The following is a 23,391-nucleotide window of genomic DNA, read 5'->3' as shown; positions in this document are numbered from 1 at the left end:
CCATTTCATAATGCGAAGCTCAATGTCGTCAACGCGGAAATCATGTCGTTCTTCCCAGTCAGATTGTCCTCATTGCATTTTGCACTCACCCTAAAACGAATTCGTTCCTCTCTCTCTTTCTCTCTCTCTCTCTCTCTTTCTCTCTCTCTCTCCCTCTCTCTATCTCTCTCTCTCTCTCCCTCTCCCCCCCCCCTCTCTCTCTCTCCTCTCTCTCTCCCCCCCCCCCCCCTCTCTCTCTCCCCCTCTCTCTCTCTCCCCCCTCTCTCCCATGTTTACATGCATCGATGTTTGAGTTCACCGTGGTTTGACAAACGCTACAGGTAAGCTAGATTTTTTTTATCGAAAATTACTCACACGTATAAAATAGCGTGCAGTGTGTGTGCGCTTTTTTGCAAGCTATTTACTAATTCTAACGCGGGGACCTTTGCTGCATACTTGATAAATGTCTAAGTTCGTTGATTTGAGTTCACGATGGGTCTTCATTTTTCACCTTCGAAGATTTCGGGCCCTGCTCCTCCCGATGGATTCCATTTTGGCCTAATGGGGAATTTTTGACGATCCCGACGTAACAATGCCGTTTTATTCGGCCTTTCTGCGCTCCCTCACAGTTCAAAACATGCCGAATGCGTTTCGCCACTAGAACATCGCTTAAATATGCTTTTTGTTGGTTAACGAATCGAGAGGTGTGGTTGACTATGGGAATTTGGAAGACAAACTAGAGGCGAATGAACTCTCTGAGTTTGAAACTTACAGCGATTGAGCAACAATCGATGGAAATTTATATGATTTTCGAGATGCAAAATCACAAAACAAAATGTATTTGGTCACAATCGCAATATTATATGAAAAGAAACCAATAACATAAACACTTTCGCTTGAATGTAATTTAAAATTCCAAGGAGAACTGGCAGATTATTTTTCAGCAATGATGACATCTTTTCGGTTTCATCTCGACGCTCGGTGGTTATCGCCAGTATTAATCACTGGCGATAACCACCAAACGAAAAGAATTGCTGTTACGACGGTTTCTTCTGGTGCCTGGTGCGTCCGTGTTCGGAAACTCATTCCGATCACCACAAAAGCAATCATCATCAATGAGCTAGATTGTTATGATTTCAATAGCCTGTTTTCAAAGCAATTTTTAAACTATTGAAACCGCTTTTTTGGATCAATAAGTGACGATCATATAACTCTTTGACTTTTTATCATTCGAATGAAGGAGTTGTTATAGCACTCCATTGAGCCGGTAACGAGGTACTATTAACGTTCAAAACCTTGCCCTCCAGCGTCACTCTCTCGTTTTCGAAAGTTTGAACTTACACCCCGATACTGAAATGAAAGACGTAGTCCTCCGTAAGAAAATGTCTTCAGATTCAATTTCTGTAAGAGATTATTTTACCACATGAATTCACAGTGAACACTATTTGATACGGAGAAGTTAATTTTCATTCATAAATTCTATTGGAAAGGTGTTCATTCTGCCTGAAACCCCATTATTATCATCGACGCTCTACTAACTCGTAGAATGTAGTTCAATGGCGTGCAGTTCGTTTCGTTTTCAACGTGAAGTGTGTACGGGAATAAGCCCTTCATGCCATGTGGCGTAGAGAAGAGCAATAAATGAAGTCCAATTTTGAACAAAATGAAGAAAGGTTTGTTGGTTCATATATTTGAAAGATGTTCTGTGAGGTAAGCGAATTTGCGAGAAACTAAATGGCTTGTGTACAGTTGTTACTGCCATCGGAACATTAGGCTACGATATTTTTTACTTATGTCTATTTCTGACCCATTCATTTCTCTCTATCCCAGTGGTACGCTTTAACGGACGTTCAACATGATTTTGTAAATCAAAGTAAATCAAATATCAACGCATCAAATAAATTTGTATTATTTTTTTAGCAAACAAACCCTTAAACAAAGTACAGAAGATATAACAGTCAAATAAATAATTCTTCCTTAAGAGCTATAACCAGTTGCACTAGCTTGATTGAGTTTATCATAATTGCCCATGGCCGCCTCGAATAACGCATTATTTATGTGGTGCTTGGCAATTGTTCGTGCTACCGGGCATAAGTTTCTCAACTCATTGGCCACATATTCTCCATAAATTGAGCATTCATCTCTTTGACAGATACTTCTGAGAATACTATGTGCCTCCTCTCCGGCATCCGAAGGTGGACCCTTTCGTTTTTTATGGGCAATGCTTTTTTCAGTTTTCTCCTCACAGCTAGCTCTCTCGCGTTTATTGTTTGTTCCATGAAATTCCGCCTTAATATATTGATGTGCTTCTTCCTACAAAAAAAGAGATAGAATATTAGATAAATCATGTAATTCAAGAAATAACGAAATAATTTGAAAATTATCTTTAAAGCCTCAATCCTAGCCCATCTACAATAGATCTTTAAATTAAATTAACTATTCCGTCCTCGATGTATAGTCACGGAAGTCACGGCTGGAGCATGATGTATTCATACTGCAGGATCACACCATAAATCCTTTCAGCAGCCACGAAAAAAATTGTTAACGATTGTTTATTAGCCGGTAGTTCATTTCGCTCCTAGCATTGGCGTTCGACACTCGTGCCGTGTGAATATTTTTATGCTGGAATTGCCTATTTTACAATCGTTGATACCGTTCTGAATCATATTTCGGACGTTTAAGGCATATGATGCAGAAAACACAGGAATGAACAGGTATTATTTGGTTGATATTATTAATAAATAAGTTCAATGTGCTTTTGGTACCTATTTGATTGAACACTTCAAAAATCGTAAAATAAAATGCTTTTCAAATGAAGCGAATAAGAATCAAACTTCGGACACTATTTACAAAAAAAAAATCAAATTTCGGACACTCTGTTGCATAACGATTTCGAAAATGATCAGACATCCGAAAATAACAACGACTTGGCCTGTCTAAAAGTGTGCTGTGCCTTCCATGCACACACAGATGTCTTAAAAATTGTCTACAAACATTGATGGCTGGTTAAATTGTAATAGAACTTTAGCCAACATCTTTTTTTTTTAATTGACATGAAATAATTTTCAACAACCTCTTTTATGATATTTTCTGTTTTCCTCAAAATGCTTGTCGTTTATTGATGTTTCTTTGTAGCTTCATGGTTTAAAATACCGTAAGGCTTATATTGCTTCAATGATAATTATATATTTGAATTTAGGTTATTTGTTGTTCAAAGTAATAAAATATTGAAAGGCATCAGTGCATGAATTTTGATTCTTAATTTTTGTTACAAAGTTACATCTATTTTGTCATTATCTTTTTGTACCAATTTATCTTGCTTAATTCTTGAATTTGCAGTTTTGTTTGTCTTTTTCAGTTCTTCAAGTTTTTCTTTCTGCTTCATCCGTTCTTCCTGTTTTCTCAACATAGCTAATGTTTGGATTTCTTTTTCTTCCCGTTCCAACTCAGTTTTCCTTTTCTTTTCCTCAAGTTGGCTGGCGCTTCGTAATTTCAATCAACTTCTTCGCAGGTTCTACTTCTTTTTACAACATATCCCAGGGCTCGCTTGTGGCCACTGCAGGAGCAACGTAAGGCTTATTTTTACGATAAGTTGATGAGTTTCCAGGATACACGGCAACATATGGAGGATTCCAGGTTTCTTTTGTTAGAAGTTCATCCAGTTGCACATAGTCCACTAATTATTCAACTTCCCTCATATCTATCTGCTGGTCTGTAGTTGAAAAACATTTGTATTATTTGTACAAGATTTTAAAATATATTGGTACGTTATATGAATCCACGCTTTGCATTCATAATGAGCATGAAAACTCATATTCCTTACTCATATCACCAATTTCAACTGTCCGAAATATGAATCGTAGCGAAAAAGTTCGATTCAAATTTCGGACACTTTGTTTTGTAATTTTTTGAACGAAAATTACATTACACTGGATTATATTAGGCTGTCAAACAAGTTCTGCGGTATTTTTTTTTCAATTTTCATTTGTTCATCAAATTAGTTACAATCATCTGTTTTAAGTCAAATATGCGCCGTTTTGTTCGATGACTTGTTCCCACCGGATGCTAACTTCATAATACCCCTGTTATAGAAGCTCGCTTCCTTATTGGCAAAAAACTCGGATAGCCAATTTTCACAGGCCTCTTTTGTGGCTAACTTCTGACTACCTAGCTCGTTCGCCATGGACAAAAACAAGTGGTAGTCACTTGGTGCAAGGTCCGGACTATACGGCGGATGCAAAAGAACCTCCCATCCGAGTTCCCGGAGCTTCTGGCGCATCACCAAAGAAGTGTGGCGTTGTCCTGATGGAAGACAATGCGGCCTCTGTTTATCAAAGATGGTCTCTTCTTCATGAGTGCTACCTTCAAGCGGTCCAGTTGTTGGCAGTACAGGTCCGCATTGAGCGTTTGGCCATAGGGAAGCAGCTCATAATAGATTATTTCTTGACAATCCCACCAAACACACAGCAGAACCTTAATGGTCGTTAATGAGGGCTTGGCCACCGTCTGAGCCGCTTCAGCGGGCTTCGACCACGATCACGAATAATGGTTTGATGACTTATCCCCAGCTCTTGGCCGATGCTACGGCTGCTACTATGCCGGTCTTTCTCGGCTAATTCAGGGATTTTGTAGCAATTTTCGACGACAGGCCTTCCGGAGCGTGGCGCATCTTCGACGACCTCTACACCAGAACGAAAACGTTGAAACCATCGTAGTGCAGTGAAAATGGAAACTGTATCGGGTCCATAAACTGCACAAATTTTATTGGCAGCTTGAGATGCATTTTTGCCTTTGTCATAGTAGTACTGTAAAATATGTCGGATTTTCTCTTTATTTTGCTCCATATTTGCGACAAAACACTGTCAAGGACTATATTATAGCGCGCAAAAATACGTTTCCAACAAGCTATAGTATGACTCGATACAATGAATACAACTAGAACTACGCGCTTACAACGACACCTCGCGGAAATACCGCAGGACTTTTTTGACAGCCTAATATTTTATAGTCAAACTTGTCAAATAGTCAAACACTTGTCAAGTAACACAGTAAACTGATATCGATGATGAGAACTGATGAAGAGAAGAAATTTAAATATTGATAAACGGATAATTTCTACGTGCTCGCGCTTGCCAAACGTCAAACACAAACGATAATGAGTAGTGCTGTTGGATTGTTTTCCTACTATGTAATATTTCAAATGTAATACTCATATGAAATGATAGTGAAACCAAGGGATTAAGAAGCTCAAGAAGCAATTGTGATATTAATTTCATAGTTATATCATCAGTGCATTAAGCATTTCAAGATATTAGAACAAAGAGTCCGAAATATGATTCATAACGGTAATTCATTGAAGTTCAGTGAAGCTGGTTATACTTATGACAGACATACAGCTGTACTTGCGTTGTACTTCAAAAATTGTATGTCTGTCACCATGTACAGCGCTAGAACCATGCAAGCAACTCGGTACAATCGCTGTACCTGTACCGACCTGTTTTACCGCTGTACATGGCTACAGTTGTACTGTGCGCAGCGCCATAGACGGTTAGTGGTGGGTAGCATGAACAAGCAGAATCAAATCACTTGATAAACGTTCTTTTCATTGACTTTCTCTTAAGTTAATAACTCAGATTGGAAACTTGTTTGTTGTGTTTGATAGTTTAGACACTAAATAAAAACCTTTTTCATTGAAATATGTGGTGGAAATTGGAAAAATATCTGATTGTCAGTTTGACATACGGTACAATGTACAACCAAAGTATGTCTGTCATGGTACGATGGTACCTGTACAACGCTGTACACGTACAACGCAAGTACAGCTGTATGTCTGTCCCTGGTATTATGCTTATCCGATAAAAGGCGAAACATTCTTTCGGGTAATCAAATAATTTAGAATGCATTGTGTAGGCTTTCCCACTAAATAATCTATCACTGGAAATGGGATACAAAAAATACTCTCAGAATGTCTTCTTGATTTGCCTCCTCCGTTGTATGAAAGCAATAATATTTCTGAACAATATTTTCATTGTGCAACAATCAACAATCAAACACCAACTAAGTAGTAAATGGTTCGAAAATAGTCGGCCGACTGTCTGACTAGTCTGCGCCCTCTTCACCAATCCGACTGTTTGGTTGGCTTGGTGTGCGCACTAGCAGCCCAATCCGACCAAACTATCGGTCGATTAAAAATTCTGCAGTCTGCGGGAGCTCTTAACCCATTACTGCCCAGGTGTAGGTTATTTTTACTTTCATTTGCGGGAAACTCGAACTTTGCCAGCTTCAATACACAACAAAACAAGAAAAATGACAGATAAAATGACACTAACACAAAAAATACTCTTAAATTTTCATGTGGTATCATTAAAAATGCGCTTAACACTTTAGTTTCATCAAAAACAGTTTTTAAAAATCGGGAATTTTTGCGTATCAAATTTCATACGCTGGGCACTAATCGGTTAAAGTCCGCTTGATTGTTATTTCAATATTCGGCACTCACCTCCAAGTCCTCCTCATCACTTCCAGCAGTTGATTTTAAAACATCCGCTTCCAATAGAAAACATAATGGTTCATAGGCGAACCATTTCTCTTTTGTGCACGGAGAAACAGAACCACTCTTTTTCTGTTGCTTTTTATGCTCGCGATGAAACGCCGAACGCAAATTTTTGATTTTCCTCCTTATATCGGTCACGGAACAGTTGTAATCACTTGCCAGGCGCCTCAACCTAGCCCTTTTGACTATAACGTCTTTATAGGCGCCGATTTTGTTGTTCCATAATTCGGGAGAATCATGATAATCGTCTATGAATGACATGGTCATTTTTTTATTCCACTCCATGTCGCACGATACAAGACGCACCGATTCGTTGATTGGTGGAAAAATGGTGACACGTTCAATTATGTCGAAAGTGACAGATTTCAACAGGTAACACGCAGTCAACTTGTAGCATGCAGCAAGGAGTCTTGTTTGTAGTCGTTCGTGCTGGTTCGTTGATATGTGTGTGTGTGTGTGTGTGTGTATCATGCGTCAGTGCCTCACGATACATGTTGAATGAAAGTTGCTTCAGTGAAATTATCCTTTATCAATTCCAAGCATTCGTCATTCTCCTTCAACTTGGCCTCGCTGTAGCTGAGGATTTTTCTCTTCTGAAAATTTCGTTTCGATGATCAATTATAGAGTATTGAAAATTTTCACAACATAAACTTACAGTGTCGCCCTTATATTTCAGAAACGATGAATGTAAGTTACAAATAATTGGTCAAAATACGCTCCATACTGAACATGCATCACTTGCTATCGCATTGCAGAGTATTATTTTCATTGTTGGGTGTGATGATTTGAAAGGATCAGTGTTTTTGAACGTAAAATTATTCTGAAGCTTTGTTCCAAACAAATGAAAGTTGCCTGCATGAGCGAAAATATGACACATAAACATCATCACAACACAATGAGAGCTGTCATATTATTGTTTTCTTACTGAAAAAATTGCGTTCGCTGGCTGATTTGTGGTACTAGATTTTTGACGTAGGACTATGTCTTTCATTTCTGTACCGGGGTGTAAGATCGAAGTTTCGAAAACGAGAGAGTGACGCTGAAGTGTAAGATTTTGAACGTTAATACGTTAATACTTATGGGAGATTGAAAAAACGGGTTAAAGAAAAATGGAAAAACTAACGGAACGTTTTATTAACACGTCTGGCTTTTATAATGGTTGTTAAGCAAGTGAAGAAAATTCTGTAACAAACTAAAAATGTTGCTATGGTTCGCAACAAATCAGAACTACTTCGATTGGATTGAATTGGCTATGGCATTGTACATCTTAATATCCCCGCTCAATTCCGGAGACCATCAATCCAAGACCTGCTCGATGTCGCTGAAATGCGCCTGCTGGCAATCCTTTGGTCATGATGTCAGCTAGTTGCTCATTCGTTGATTTGTAGCGCACAACGACTCGTCCTCGCTGTATCATTTCTCGCACGAAACGATACTTCACATCAACGTGCTTCATACGACCGGTGTCTCTTTCGTCCTCTACAACCCTGATGGTTGACTGATTGTCTTCGAAATAAATTACAGGTCCATCCAGATTCCTACCTATGTCCCGTAACAATCGCTCCATCCAAATACCATGGCATACAGCAACATTAAGAGCTATTAACTCCGCTTCGGTCGATGATAGGGAGACAGTCGGTTGTTTCCTAGTCACCCATCCTACCGTGCAGCCATATACACGGAAAACATATCCGGTGAGTGATCGTCTATCCACCGGATCATTTGCCCAATCTGCATCACAAAATGCTTCCATGATTGGTGCCTCGCTGTTTCCTTTAAAGAACAGCCCAAAATCTAATGTGCCACGGATGTAACGCAGTAAACGCTTCAGGTGCACCCAATGCTCATCCGTCGGACAATTTTGAAATTGGCTGAAATAGTTAACCGCCACACATAAATCGGGTCGCGACGTCAATGTCACATACATTAAGCAACCAATCAGCTCACGATAAGGCTTATTTGTCCGATGGCTTTCATCTCCTTTCAGCAGTCGTAAACGACACTCAATCGGGGTGGAAATAGGTTTGCTTTCATGCATGTTGAATCGCCGCAACAAACCTTCCAGGAAAATACGCTGGCTGATCCGCAAAAATCTATTCTCGATGTTTCTTTCTATTTTCATGCCCAGGAAACTCTTAACTTCGCCGATGTCCGTCATCTCGAACTCGCAAGCTAAAGATCGTTTCACCTCTTCAATTTCCTTCAGCTGCGGACCGATGATTAACATGTCATCCACATAGAGCAACAGGAAAACTAAATTAGCTCCAGTTCTTTTCACGTACAGACACTGATCACTTAAACCTCTCTTGAACCCAAGCTTCTCCACAAATACATGAAATCGTTCGTTCCATGCCCTGGACGCCTGCTTGAGGCCATACAACGAGCGATTCAGACGACATACTAAGCCTGTTTCTTGTTCGAAACCTTCTGGCTGAACCATGTATATTTCCTCTGATATTTTTCCATTCAAAAACGCAGTTTTTACGTCCATTTGATGGATTCTCATCTTTTCATGGTTAGCAACAGCTAGAACCGTACGGAGTGTATCTAACTTTGCAACTGGAGCATAGGTTTCCGAATAATCAAACCCATATCTTTGTGTGAATCCTCGCGCTACGAGCCTGGCCTTGTAGCGATCTTCTCCACCGTCTTCACACCGTTTCAGCTTAAACACCCATTTACAAGTTATCGGGATACGACCTGACGGGATCTTGGTCAAAGACCATGTATTGTTTCTCTTCAGTGCTTTCATTTCCTCGTTCATGGCTGCTTTCCACTTCGGCCAATCAGCTCGCTTCTTCACCTCAGACAACGAACTCGGGAAATTTTCCACGAAATTAATTGCACTCAGAGCGAATCCACTATAGTCCATTTCGTAATCATGTTGCCACATCGGAGGTTGACATTTCCGTTGCAATCGTGATGTACTCCTGGATGTACCCTCTCTACATCGCGAACGCTGCATGTCCCGCAATGCATCTTCTTGATTCGTGTCAGATTCGTGTTCACATATGGTCTCATCAGCACAGCTATCGAAATGCTCTTCATCAGCAGTCTCTTCAACCGCTATCACGCTCTCCATATCACTTTCAGCATCAGAATCTTCCTCGAATCTTTTCATGCGCACGATATCTTGACTGATAACATTTTCTGGAACTGCAGGAACTCTATCTTCGATGAAAATCACGTCTCGCACAACTACAATTGATTTCTGCTGCGGATCCCACACCCTGTAGCCATTGTGAGCGTAACCGATGAACACTCCTCGCCATGATTTCGAATCCAGCTTCTTACGATGTTCCTTTGGAATATGCACATACACTTCCACACCAAACACCCGTAGCTTTTGCACATCAGGCTTGCGACCTTCCCATAGTTCGAATGGAGTTTTCTTGATTTCGAGAGCACTCGCTGGACTACGATTCGAAAGAAATGCTGCAGTTTGGATCGCCGGACCCCAAAACTTTTTGTCAACTCCAGAGTCTTCTAGCATAGAACGCGCCTTCTCCACTAGTGTTCTATTCATGCGTTCACTCACGCCATTCTGTTCCGGGGTATAAGGAACGGTCCACTCGATTTGTATTCCTTTACTGTGACAAAATTCTTGGAACGCACCAGCTCTATATTCTCCGCCGTTATCACAGCGGAAACGCGATATCTTGCAACCAAACTTCGCCGATACAAGGGCCTCGAACTCCTTGAATTTACTGGTGACTTGATCTTTAGAATTCAACAAGTAGATTACCGTGAATCGACTCCAATCATCGATGAACGTGACAAAATATCTTTCGTTGCTTATTCCCACAGGCGATACCGGCCCACACACGTCTGAGTGGATTATTTCCAACACTCGCGTTGACCGTCTATTCTCGCGTGTTGTAAATGGCATTCGAGTCTGCTTTCCAGCGATGCACGACTCACAAACGATTTCGTCACCAGGACGACCTATAAGCTTCGTATTGAGACCGACAATCATTTCGTTACGCACTAAAATTTCCAAATTCTTCGCACTTAAATGGCCATACCGACGATGCCATAGTTCGAGTTCTTTTGGTACACGACCACACGAATAGAACGACGATTTATTTTCGAATTTTTCTTCTGTATAAAGATTCAGATTGTACAGTTTTCCGCGTCGTTCACCAATAGCGACAGCACCCGATTCACGTTCGATGCTAACTGTACCATTTACGAACACTATCTTCAGTCCATTCATCTCGATTTTCCGTACCGACAGCAAATTAACACATGCTTCCGGAATATACAGAACGTCTTTCAGTACTATAGAAATCGATTCACCATTCACTACAGAACGCAGGCGAATCACGCCACGATGCTTCGCGATGATCGATTGTCCTTGCTTTGCAACTGCGATTTCAATGGGCTTCTGCATCGGGATCAATTCCTCGAATAAACCACGGTCATTCGCAATATGTTCCGACGATCCTGAATCGATTATCCAATTCACTTCCTGTTTCTTCGGAATTTTCTCAGCAACAACAAAACACACCGCCTTTTCATCAGATCCGTAATATGCGTTTGGTTTCCTCGATTCATTTCCATTTTTCTTCTCGGAACAATCTGCAACTCTGTGGCCTTCCTTTCCACAGCCGAAACACTTGATTTTGTTCTTCTTCTGCTGCCTTTGCGGCTTCCGAACTCGCGACCCAGAAAAAGCTGCTGAATCCGTATTCGCCTTGATGTTTTCGACATCCGCACTCCTCTTCTTTGTCTCCTCATCGAGTAAACGACACTTGACAAATTCGAGCGTTAACGTCTCCTCCGGCATCGTCTCGATGGCAGTCACAACCGTTGCATATGACGGCCCCAAAGTCAACAATAAATGGCACACGATATCGAGTTCATCAATGCCAGCGCCTGTGGCTTTGTACTCACGTACTATCCGATCGAATTTGAGAAAATGCTCTTGTAGACTAGCACCGTCCTGCCGAAGAGTGATCAGTTTCTTCTTCAAATGCAGCCGACTCGCTATGCTTCGTCTCTCAAAAATTCGTTGAAGTGCTTGCCAAATCGCTTTCGAGGTCAACTTGTCTTGGATATATTCCAATTGACTATCGTGAATACGGGAGATCAACAACGATCGACATCTTTTATCCCTCTTCTGTCTCTTCTCCAAAGCCTTCGTCTTGAAATTTCGTTCCTCAGCCGTGTCTTCCTGATTAATTTTCAGCTCTTCTACTTCCGCTACTTCCTGCTGGATGCATTCCATCAGCTCATGCTCATCAAGTAGAGCCAACATCCGGAACTTCCACGACGGATAGTTAGAACCATCAAAAAGTGGCACACGGACAAAATCGCCTTCTTTTTCCATTTTCATCCAATAAAAACTTATTCTCGACACTCGCGAATAACTGGGCCCATAACCTTATGGGAGATTGAAAAAACGGGTTAAAGAAAAATGGAAAAACTAACGGAACGTTTTATTAACACGTCTGGCTTTTATAATGGTTGTTAAGCAAGTGAAGAAAATTCTGTAACAAACTAAAAATGTTGCTATGGTTCGCAACAAATCAGAACTACTTCGATTGGATTGAATTGGCTATGGCATTGTACATCTTAATAAATACCGGCTGAATGAAGTGGTATAATAATCACTTCATTCGAAAGATAAAATGTGAAAGAGTAATATGATTGTCACTTATTGGTCCAAAAAAATCGTTTTAATAGTTTTAAAGTTGCTTTGAAAACAGGTTATTGAAATCATAACAATCTAGTTCATTGATGATGATTGTTTTTGTGGTGATCGGAATGTGTTCCCGAACAAGGATGCAAAATCAAGGCACCTGGAGAAACCGTCATCGTGAATACATGCTGGCTGTGATTTCTTTTATTACTCGCTTTCAAATGCGCTCAAGCAAAGGAAGAATTCATGTTAATAACAAATTCATAAACATACTCATCCTAACACACTAACAAAGGAAACTTTCAACAATCTTTAGAAATAATTATTCATTCATTCATTGAGAATTGATTCAAATACAATTTTAAACAAATGGTTACAGAGCTAGCGCTAGACCTACGTCTACCTTGCGGTTATATCACAGATATAATCCATTCTAGTTTTTTTTCGTACATTCAGTAATTGAGACAGTGAAGACTAATTTTTCAAATTATGCGCTCAACTAATCGACTTTGACCCACTTGTTAATCGTTTCTATGAAACTCTTCAAGATAATCGATTATTCACTATCTAAGGGTAGGTTTAGACCAAGGCGCGTAGAAGTATATCCTAAGGTGGGCCAACTTGCTAAAACCACTCTTCAGCCATCTTGGAAGTCTACTGTGTTTTGTTTGTAAACAAAACACAATACGCTTGTGCCCAAGCTCGCTCGTGATCAGTCAGTCTCTTTCACACTTCAAGGAAAAAATTCCCCTTCTGCTTTCTTCCGTACTGTTTTCATATACCGCTCCCCTAACCAACTTAGTGACGAAACGGCCTCACCTAGTACCATAGACCCGTCTTGGTTTAGACTAGTGATATATTCATGTGAAGAAATATGATGAGATTTATAAAAATCGCATCAACCGTTTATACTAGCGTGAACTTCTATAATGAATATATTCATATTTTCGGTGAATTTATTCACCTGAAGTAGAACTGCATCCAACTGCAACTGCAAAAAATCCAATTTGAATTTATTCAAGTTATATATACCTTGAATAAGTGTATCATATTTATTCTGAGATCGTTTCCTTCGATGTGGATGAGACGAAGGCGAGCCGTCGGTATGCCTTGTTAGATTTTTGGCAAACCAAGGATTTAACCTTCAAGTGTAGAAAACACGGGTTATTTCGTAATCTATACGTAAGAGACGGAACGCGAAACACGAGAAATCTCGTGAGCGGTCCGCAATGTGTTAAGAGTATATTGCTTTCGTTTCACTCTTCAGTTATATTGGAACTGAATCAATAACCCATAATCGAATGATGAATGGAATAAAATCTGAAAAAACTTGTTTGGTAATTGAACCACGCGCCTGCAGAAAAACTCCGGGAAACAACGATCTATCGAAAGAGTTTTTTCATGCTAATGATTATTGCCTCGTTTGCATTGCAATTGACCTCTTTTAGCATTAGTCTTGTTGCGAATTATCTCATGCCAACAATATCAACCAAAATATGACGAATGATTTCGTGAGAAATATTTAATTCACGATCTAGCTTCTCAAATCTAAATGACAAAAAGTTAACTTGATCTCAATGACGCTGTAAACAAACTTAATGAAAGATCGCGCTCAAATTTGAAATTAAGACCACTGATAGTAGTACCAACTTGAAAAAAAAACAGGAAGTGGGTTATATCTGTGGTATAACCGCAAGGGTGACGTAGGACTATCGTTGATTTAGTGATCATTTGTTTGATGCAACTAACTGAATCAATTCTGAATGAATGAATAAATGAATATTTGGGGGACTTCAAAAACAAGAACATTACGTTGGAGGCAAAATATTCAGCAAAAGAAGCAATCACACAAAAGTTGTATAATACATAATACATTGCAACTTGAAAAAAAAACAGGAAGTGGGTTATATCTGTGGTATAACCGCAAGGGTGACGTAGGACTATCGTTGATTTAGTGATCATTTGTTTGATGCAACTAACTGAATCAATTCTGAATGAATGAATAAATGAATATTTGGGGGACTTCGAAAACAAGAACATTACGTTGGAGGCAAAATATTCAGCAAAAGAAGCAATCACACAAAAGTTGTATAATACATAATACATTGCTTCTATTGTGATATGATTTGTATTTCATTTCCAATAGACAAAATATTTGTTGCATCAAATCAGTCTACATAATTTTTGCGTTTGCTCATCCTATCTCACAACATTCATTTCTCGTTTGTTGAGTAAACATCGTTTGCCAGTGCGCGTAGAGCGGGAATTCCTTCTTAAGATTCATTGCACCTCTAATAAATTGCCGAAAGACGTGGTCTTACGTTGATCGCACTTGATTGGAAAATCACAAAACCAAATGTATTTGGTCGCAGTGTTATATGGATAGAAAACATTAAAATAAACTCTTTCGTTTGAATGTATTATTCAATTCCAATGGGAACTGGCACATTATTTTTCAGCAACGGTGACATCTTTCCGGAATCTTCTCGATGCTGGATAACAACCAAATGAAAAGAGTTGCGCGCGTGTATGTGTGTGTGGCGGCTGCTCCGATGTCTCCAGCGGCACCGTTTTTCGATGCTGATATTCTCTTGGTCACCTTTTCAGTGGCATCACTCTCCAGGCTCTTTGTGACACCGTTCATCAGCGCTTTCATGATGAACGAAGTTAGCTTCACCTCAACAGCGACAACATGCTCCAATCGCTGTTCAAATATAACTGAGTGGATTTCCGAGCGGCGCTCGCTTATATACCGATTGGTGATTTCAACAGCCTGTTTTGAAAGCAATTTTAAGGTGAAGGTGGAAGCTAGCCTCAAATGGCTGCCACAATGGCGCTCATTTCTTTCATCTCCGTCCCTCACCCCTCGCCCGAAAATCAATAATTGCGCGAAACTATGTGAAGAAAATTATCGTTTTCGCACACTTCCCATGAAGTAATATCAACCAAAATCTAATCGATTACTCACAAGATATTAAATTTTCATCTGCTGTCGCACTGTATAGTGAAAAACGTCGGAAAACTCGAGCAAGTGCTCTGAAAGTTAAATTTTCATTTTTCAATCTTCGGCAATGGTTTTGTTTGTATTGGTGAAAGCATCGTTATTTTTTCGACACTGATGCCAGACAACATCATCGAAACATTTATCAAAACCACTCAATGAAATGTTATTCCTGAGTCATAGCCTTTCATGTCATGAAAATCAATAGAATAAAATAGTGTTGATATCAATACAATCATTATTTTTACGTTTAATGGGTCTATAATGTAAGTTTTAGCAACTTTAATATTGGGTAAGAAAATTGTATTGCAGAGCTCGGAACACTGCCACGGCTGCCTATGCTTTCAAAAACAATAAACGGAAAAGTATTACATTCAATCAAAATGTCTCAGCCAACGAAGAGAAGGGTTAAGGATCTCCAACGTGAATATGTGAAAACAATACGACCCACGTCAAACTTTTTTTTTTCTTTATTATAGTGACTTTCAACACATTTCGGCTGGTTCGTCACTTTTGCTTCCATTTTGGAAGAATGTCGGGAGTGAGAATTGAACTCGTGATCTCTGCGTGAGAGGTATGGATGTTACCACTACGCCAGATCGCCTGATCGCAACAGAATTCTTCTCGGTAGTAGTGTTGTGATCGATGGCGACGAGCTCGTGATGGTAGAGGAATTTGTCTAGCTTGGCTCAACTGACAACAGCCGCGAAATTCTAAGACGCAGCTATGAACCTAGTACATTGGCGAAACAATGTTGTGAATCAGATTCAATGATTCTTATGAACTCCGAAATTACTGGGGCGGGGGAAGGTTTTTATGATAGTTCGTATGAAACACAAATTTATACATTACTCGAGAATTAATGAAGCAAACGAAACCAAATTTGGCATGTTGAGGTTTTAGGGGACACGAAACGTTTTTATGGTGAATAGATACTCAACCCACTCTCTAAAGGGGAGGGGGTTGAATAACTCGAGAGCTTATCAAGCCAATGGAATCAAACTTGGTATACACAGGTTTTAGGGATCGATAAACTTTTCTATGGTGGTTCGACAATCTTTCCCTCTTTCTAAGGTGGGGCTGGCATACAAATGAAACACAAATTTATGCATAACCCGAGAACTAATAAAGCAAATGGAGCTAACATGACACGTGAGGGTTTTTGGGTACGAGAAATGTTTCTTTGATGGTTTAACATACCACCCTCCTCTGAAAGAATGGGAGGGGGCTCCAATTCAAACATAACACAAATTTCTGCATAACTCGAGAATTAATAGAGCAAATGAAATTAGAAGGTGAGGATTTAAGAGTACAAGAAATGTAACGTAAATCCTCTGGAAGGAGGAGGGTCCCATAAAAATATTACACATATTTCAACCAACCATATCAACAACTAAACTTGCCGGGTCAGCTAGTAAATAAATAAATAAGATAGGTACTTGCTCTTTTGTTTTGGTCATGGCTTTTATATTATCTGACCACACCTGTACACGACCTTACAGATGGATAGTTTAATGATTTCTGTATAGATAAACATAGTTTTCATGCTGAAATACTTTTATTTCGTGTTTGCACTCCATTCTTAGTCCATTATCGCGTTATTCGCGGTGACGTTGTCAGACTATTTCTTGGATAATCTGGGTTCTATTATATATATTTTTTATTTTATTTTTGAATCTTCTTCTATCACAATAGTTTCCGTGTCCTTGAAGTTATGCGGTTCTGTCGCTTGCACTAAGATTGTTTTCCATATTGCTGATACTTTGTCACAGAAACGACATAATCTTTTTTGTGTGTATGCGCTGGTGTCGAGATAAGGCCTGCTTCGTTACGAATGAACTGTCGCAGTGCGAACACAAGAATTTGCGCTCCAGTGTATGGTTTTTCATGTGGACACTGTATCTAAACTTCCCGTCCAACTTTTTGTGACAAATCTCACATGTCAGCTCCCGTTGCGATTTCTCCTCGAATTGTTCGGGGTGCATTCTTTTTACGTGTGTAGCCCTTCCATTGTACTGAGCAAATGTCTTCTCGCAGAATGCACACTTATAGCTCTTTGATTCCTGGTGTATATTGAGGTGTGTTCTCAGGTATGCTTTTGTCTTGAATGATTTTCCGCATGATTCACAGGTAAACTTAGCTTCCCCATGCAATCGTTGCTTGTGATATTTCAAATTTCTTTCATAGGCAAATGCCTCTTGGCAAACATCACACTTGAATTTCTGATACTCTGGATGCACCGATCGATGGTATGCCAGACCATCCTTAGTGTGGTATACTTTGTCGCATATCTCACACGTATAGACAAGTGGAGCAGCATCCATTTCCTCCATTCCATGTACCTTTGCTCGATGAGTAATCAGTTTGGACCGATGGAAAAATATTTTATCACAATTAACGCAACAATGCTTTCTTGGAGCTTTTTCTTTGATATTTACTTCAGATGCTGTCGAGTCCTCCTCGGCCGTTGAATGAACAGTCAGCAGAGTATCACTTTCATTTGAGTCATCACTTTCGACTTTAATCCGAACAGTGGAATCGTGGTTCCAAGCTTCGGATTTGTCTGATTGTGTGACAGAAGGTCCCAACGGTGAGGTCTGAAAATGATAAACGAATGTGCTTGTTCAATAAATGGAAAGACGTAACGGGTGAGTCATAAGTAGTAGAACAAACACGTTAGGGAAAAAGTTTTTTGACGTAGGACTACGTCTTTCATTTCTATACCGGGGTGTAAAATCAAAGTCTCGAAAACGAAAGCATTACGCCGGAGACCGAGATTTTGAGCGTTAATAGCACCTGAACAACTGAACGAAATGGTATGATAAACATTTCATTCGAAAGATAAAATGCGTACGCGTTATATACTTGTTATTTTTCGATCCAAAAACTTGTTTCAATAGCCTTAAAATTGCTTTCAAAACAGGGTATTAAAATCACCTATCGGTATATAAGCGAGTGCCGCTCGGAAATCCATTCAGTTATAATTGAACAGCGATTGGAGCATGTTGTCGCTGTTGTGGTAAAGCTAACTTCGTTCATCATGAAAGCGCAGATGGACGGTGTCACCAAGAGCCTGTTTGTGCACCTTAGGCCAGAAGGGAATTCATTAGGAGGAGAGTGATGCCATTGAAAAGGCGACCAAGAAAGTACCAGCATCGAAAATTGGTTCCGCTTGAGACATCGGAGCAGCCGCCACAAACACATATACACGCGCGCAACACTTTTTGTTTGGTGATTATCGAGTTAGAATTAACCACTGGTGGACTTCGAGAAGAATCCGGAGAGATGTGTAGCATGATTTCAAATCCCATTTTGAAACTCACAATAAATCAATTATCCTTCATTCCCATAAGCAGTTAATTGTTTCATAACAAACGACTCATGCGCAAGCACTTCAATATTTACGATTCCCATGAATCATTCCTCAAGAATAACTATTAAAGACGGTTTCAAGTAAAATGATGTTTTTTTTTATATATATGCAAAATTTATATAATGAAATAAGAGTAGGTTATATATTTAAAAAAAATCTGAATACTGATATAAGAGAAGGACATATATATTTAAAAATTTCACCTTTGCCTTGATAATTAATGAAACGAAAAGGAACGAATTTCGAATGAATAATAGAACTTGAATATGAATCAATATGGGATTATTTAGCTCTAAGAAGGTAGTAAATACTGGGTCACAGTCCTAAATTACCTTGAGCAACATTCGCAATTACATGAGACTAACGAAGTCATATTGTGTGTGATTCTAGTCATAACACTATTGCTTGCGTTAACTAAAACTTATAAAACTTATAGAAAGTGTACGCTAACAGAGGCTTTGAGGACTGCAAGAACTGTCGCTGGTCTACAGGAAACAGCATAAAAAATTTAAAAAAAATTCTCTCTCTTTTTTCTCCTTCTTCAATAAGAAACTTTTTTTTACTTTATCATCAATAGTTAAAATAAAATTACAGTTTCCAAGATGACAAAGGAAGACGAATTTAAAGAATTTCTAGAATTTCTAGATGACGTTGGAAAAGGAAAAGTAGCAGGACCTTTTGCTCCATTAAGATCCAACGAACAATTGAAATCTTGGGTAGAAATGTTAGCTAGAGTATGGGAATTGCCTGGTGATGCCTGGTGGAGAGAATACCCAACTGGCAAGATGATATATCAGCACGAAGAAGATAAATGCTAATGATTGACTTCAACAAATATATATATATATATATATATATATATATATATATATGAAAATGAATACTTGTTTAAAATCAGTAACTTATTTTTTGTGTGTTTTGTGAATTTTGCGATTATTCAACATTGGTTGTTTCATGAATTATTCTACAAAAAATAACAAAAAGCCGGAAGTGATAGGCTTGAAATCGAGTAATAAACTGAATAGTTATCTTTAATGGACCGACTTAGAGAAATCGAATTCCATCTAAAGAGACAATTTCAGAATTTAAATAAAAACAAAAATAGATCAGGACCTTACATAATATTGAAACAAAAAGGCAACAAATACAGGAAAGCCGGGTCTGATCACGAACGTCACTTGAGGCGAACCAGCCCAGGTGGTTGAAAGCCTCTTAAATAAAGAATAAAAAAAAAACGAACGTCACTTCACGGTGAAAACGAAATGAAATGTATATAACCTTGCATAGAAATCATTTCGTTTTCACCGTGAAGTGACGTTCGTGATCAGGCCCGCCTACAAGAATATAGAACGATTTTGAAAACGTTCGAATATCGAATCAATGCGTCCGAACAACGAAGTAGAAACTTACGGAGCATTGAAAATAATATACCAAGAGTGTACTTGACGATTCTGAAGTTATTCAAAGAGAATACGACAGTGAAAGACGGCGCCAGTGGTTGTGCGGTTAACGTAACAGCCTCACAATCCGATCGGTCTGGGTTCAATCCCAGCTGGCGTCGTTGAGATTTTCTGAGGCGAAAAATCTCTGGTTACGTCTTCCTTCGGAGGGGAAGTAAAAAAAGTTGGCCCGGCTCATGAGTTGTTGAGTCTGATAGGTAGGAACAGGTGGAGTCGCCTCCCTGATGTCGGTGATTGGCACTGAAGTGGCGGAAATAGGCCGACGAAAAATAAGCGAAGATAAAAAAAAACGACAGTGAATGGCAGCTTAATACGTGAAGCACGGACGTACGTAGTGATTTTGTGAGAGTTATGCTTAGAATCGTTGTCTTCTTGAAAAATATACTTCTCTAAGTTTCTTCGGAGTGACTCTCTAAGATTCCTTTTCCAAACACCGATGTAATAGTCTGCCATCATGATGCCATCAATTTTCTCAGATTACCGTCACCCAACCAAGCAAAGCACCCCCATATATTATTATTTTGTATTTTTTCGGCCAGTTTCTCGCCAGGTTTCGTCCAAACTCGTGCTCGTTGTTTGCGGTCGAAAAGTTCAAATTTACTTTCATCGCTCCAGATAATCTGTTTTCATAACTGTATCGTTTGATCCTGCAGAAATTAATATCAGCCAAAAATGTATGCTGAATACAAAGTAAACAAACCTGTTAACATTTCGAATCAATGGTTAACAACAATCGTTGGGTAAATCCACTCTCATAACCCAATTCCTCCATTCTTCGTTCGGAGAAATATAAGTCAGCATTTCCACGAATCACTCGACTGGTAGCGAAACCATTTTTAGCCACTTCTCGAAAAATTCGGCGATCATCGTTAGTTGTAGTCTTCCGCTGCATTCTTCCATTAAAAAACGAAAAACCTTTAACTTCACAAAAATTGTATTGAACATCATTGGCATTGTGCTGTTTACTTGTCTCAAAACATTGGTCGTTCGTCAAAATTGGAGAGTATAAGCTAGTTTAAATGTTTTTCTTTTTTTAGATGAAAATATTTAAACGAATCATTAGAAATAGATCAATACTCACCCCAACTTTCCCGTGATCCGATTGAGAGCAGATGGTCTTCTCTTCGCTTTCGTTTTCCTGTAGCTGGGCTTCTGTACACTCGAATTCACTTTTCTAAAATAAAGATACAATTAACATATCAAACAAAATAGATTTCACTGAACAACTTTACAATATTAAATCTTCCATCGATTGCAGAATCATATGTTTCACCATCACAATCCAGAAAAGATGATTGTGAGTTAGGCTCAGGCAATTCTAATGTCTCAACTTTTAGCTGAAGTCCGCTCTCTTCTAAACTGTGCATAGAATGTTCTGTCAATTCTGATGATTCGTTAATGTCGCTTCCAGCAACTTCATCCATACTGGACTGGTCAGCTTCATCTGGAATTTCAGTTTTGACCTCGATCATACTTTGTTCGCTTGTACATTCCTCTTGTTTCACAGCCGGGATGATGGTACATATCCCTGTGCTTGGTATTTCAGTGCCTGTGGAGGTGTTACATCTGTTGTTAGCGTTCTTTATACAAACTACGCTTGAACTTACGTTTATAATAGTATTGTTGCCGGTCATTAATTCGATGTTTGGAATTCTTCTGTTTATGGACAACAGCCATATGTCGGTTGTATGACGACTCCAAGCGGAAGGCTTTTCCACAATCTTCGCAAGCAAATGATATGGACTAAAAATACAAAATACTTTCATTTTTTGAAGAACAATAACTAGTAAAAAAATACTAACACCAGCACTGCTAGTACGAATTTCGTTTTCTTGAACATATTCCACTGCATCTGTATCAAACATACCGGGCAAGGGCAAGTCGATCCTTCGATCAGACGTAGTTTTTTGAAATCCAGGATTTAGAAAACAGACGAAGCAAACGATTGATAATTCATGGTGTAGAAGCAAAACATTGATTGAGCGAGGAAAGCAAAACATTAATCTAAGATCAGAGATGCCAGACATATCTTTTTTTGAAAACAGTCCGAAATATGTCAAGCAGCCTGAGGGCATCCGTATACTAGCACATAGGATTTGACAGCGTCAAACATGTCCGTCACTCGCGAGAACTGCCAAACTCTCAAGCTGGTGTAAAACAAGGCACTTAACATACTACCAGGTGGGTCAAAACGTGAAGTGGTTTTCTGCAGCCATTTAAAAAATAAACAAAAGTAAATTAAGACGATTGAGCACAATTTGTGAAATATACTGATACTTTATGAAATACTCATTGCTATATTCATTATATTCATTACGTTTTACGCTGCAAGCGTTTCATTTATTGTCTTTGCGTTGAAGGCACCATAATGATTTGCGCCATTTGGAAAACGAAATTAAGGACGAAATTAACACACTTCTAGAACAAAAAATAATGAATGAAAATTTACTTTTCTGTATTCAATATGTATTCTATGTAATAGAGTAATACGTTTCCTCGAAAATTGTGAAATAATATGAAACTGAAATTGTGTTTGATGCTGATTTTATATTATAATGGTGAGTTTTTGTGATTATTGTGTTGTAAAATATTTGGAAATATACAACCAAATGGCTAAGTAAGCGTCAGGACTACGTGTTTTAAGTAATCGAATAACTTAAAAATCTACATACTATTTATAAGATTTCAAAACTACCTTCTTTAAATTTTCACGAATTTAACGATTGTTTCGAGTTAAATATGACGTTTACGTTTACGTGCGTTTTAAGCCAGATATAAAGAAGGTATTTTAGTGCGGTGATAGCTGTGTTCTTCGGCTGAAAAGTAAAGCTAAAATTTTGTTTCGTTTCGAGTGATGTCGTCACACAACTGATCCGGTTCGAATTTTCGATTGTCATTCTGTGAATGGTGCTGCATAGTATAAATTGCGTTTTGCGTGCATAGTAATACACTTGTGCACGGTTTGTGAACTCTATTCAATAGAACGTTTTATTCGGCAAACGCTTCATTTTTTCCGCACGCAAAACGCAAATTTTCGAATAAAGCATGAGCAGCAGCTAAATACAACTGAAATTATTGAAATAATGCAGAATTCATTCAAACCCTTTTATTTCACTTAAATTCTTTCAATTTCTTAAGTTGGTTTACATTATAATATAATACTACATTTCAAGTGATCAACCTAGGGTTCTACGTTTTATATTATCATTCAGACCCTTGTGATCATCATGATCATTACATTTCACATAAATTTTTTTTTCAAAAAACAATTCTTTTTTTAGTTAGCGAATGGGCGCACCTTGTTCCATAGATTTGCCTTGAGTTCGCCGAGTAATTTGATAGGTTTGGAAATGACAGCTAAATTTGTAGCACATCTTGACT

The 23,391-nt window shown here is 38.8% G+C and overlaps 1 protein-coding gene across 4 annotated transcripts; it reads right to left on the bottom strand.

Annotated features, from left to right (window-relative positions):
- Positions 1 to 1,862: 1,862 nt before the first annotated feature.
- On the bottom strand, positions 1,863 to 22,099 carry LOC129775935 (zinc finger protein 595-like). Of its 4 annotated transcripts, XR_008743032.1 has the most exons (6): positions 21,243 to 21,289; positions 21,092 to 21,184; positions 20,711 to 21,020; positions 19,961 to 20,657; positions 7,188 to 7,571; positions 6,657 to 7,125 (listed from the first exon to the last, which is right to left on the bottom strand). XR_008743032.1 is itself a non-coding variant. In XM_055781222.1 (5 exons), exons 1-5 carry the CDS (start codon positions 22,083 to 22,085, stop codon positions 1,957 to 1,959), a joined length of 1,155 nt encoding a protein of 384 aa, XP_055637197.1. In that variant the 5' UTR covers positions 22,086 to 22,096; the 3' UTR covers positions 1,863 to 1,956. The 4 variants fall into 4 exon arrangements, 3 of the variants coding, with proteins under 3 accessions (XP_055637197.1, XP_055637198.1, XP_055637196.1); XM_055781222.1 differs by lacking the exons at positions 6,657 to 7,125; positions 7,188 to 7,571; positions 19,961 to 20,657; positions 20,711 to 21,020 and adding exons at positions 1,863 to 2,292; positions 21,618 to 21,753; positions 21,813 to 22,096 and having other exon boundaries at positions 21,243 to 21,559; XM_055781223.1 differs by lacking the exons at positions 7,188 to 7,571; positions 19,961 to 20,657; positions 20,711 to 21,020 and adding exons at positions 21,618 to 21,753; positions 21,813 to 22,098 and having other exon boundaries at positions 21,243 to 21,559.
- Positions 22,100 to 23,391: the final 1,292 nt, after the last annotated feature.

Source organism: Toxorhynchites rutilus, chromosome 3 (assembly GCF_029784135.1).
Source record: "Toxorhynchites rutilus septentrionalis strain SRP chromosome 3, ASM2978413v1, whole genome shotgun sequence".
Taxonomy (NCBI): Eukaryota; Metazoa; Arthropoda; class Insecta; order Diptera; family Culicidae; genus Toxorhynchites; species Toxorhynchites rutilus.
Note: the sequence above shows the minus strand (reverse complement) of the source record. Positions and strands in the feature narration are given on the sequence as shown.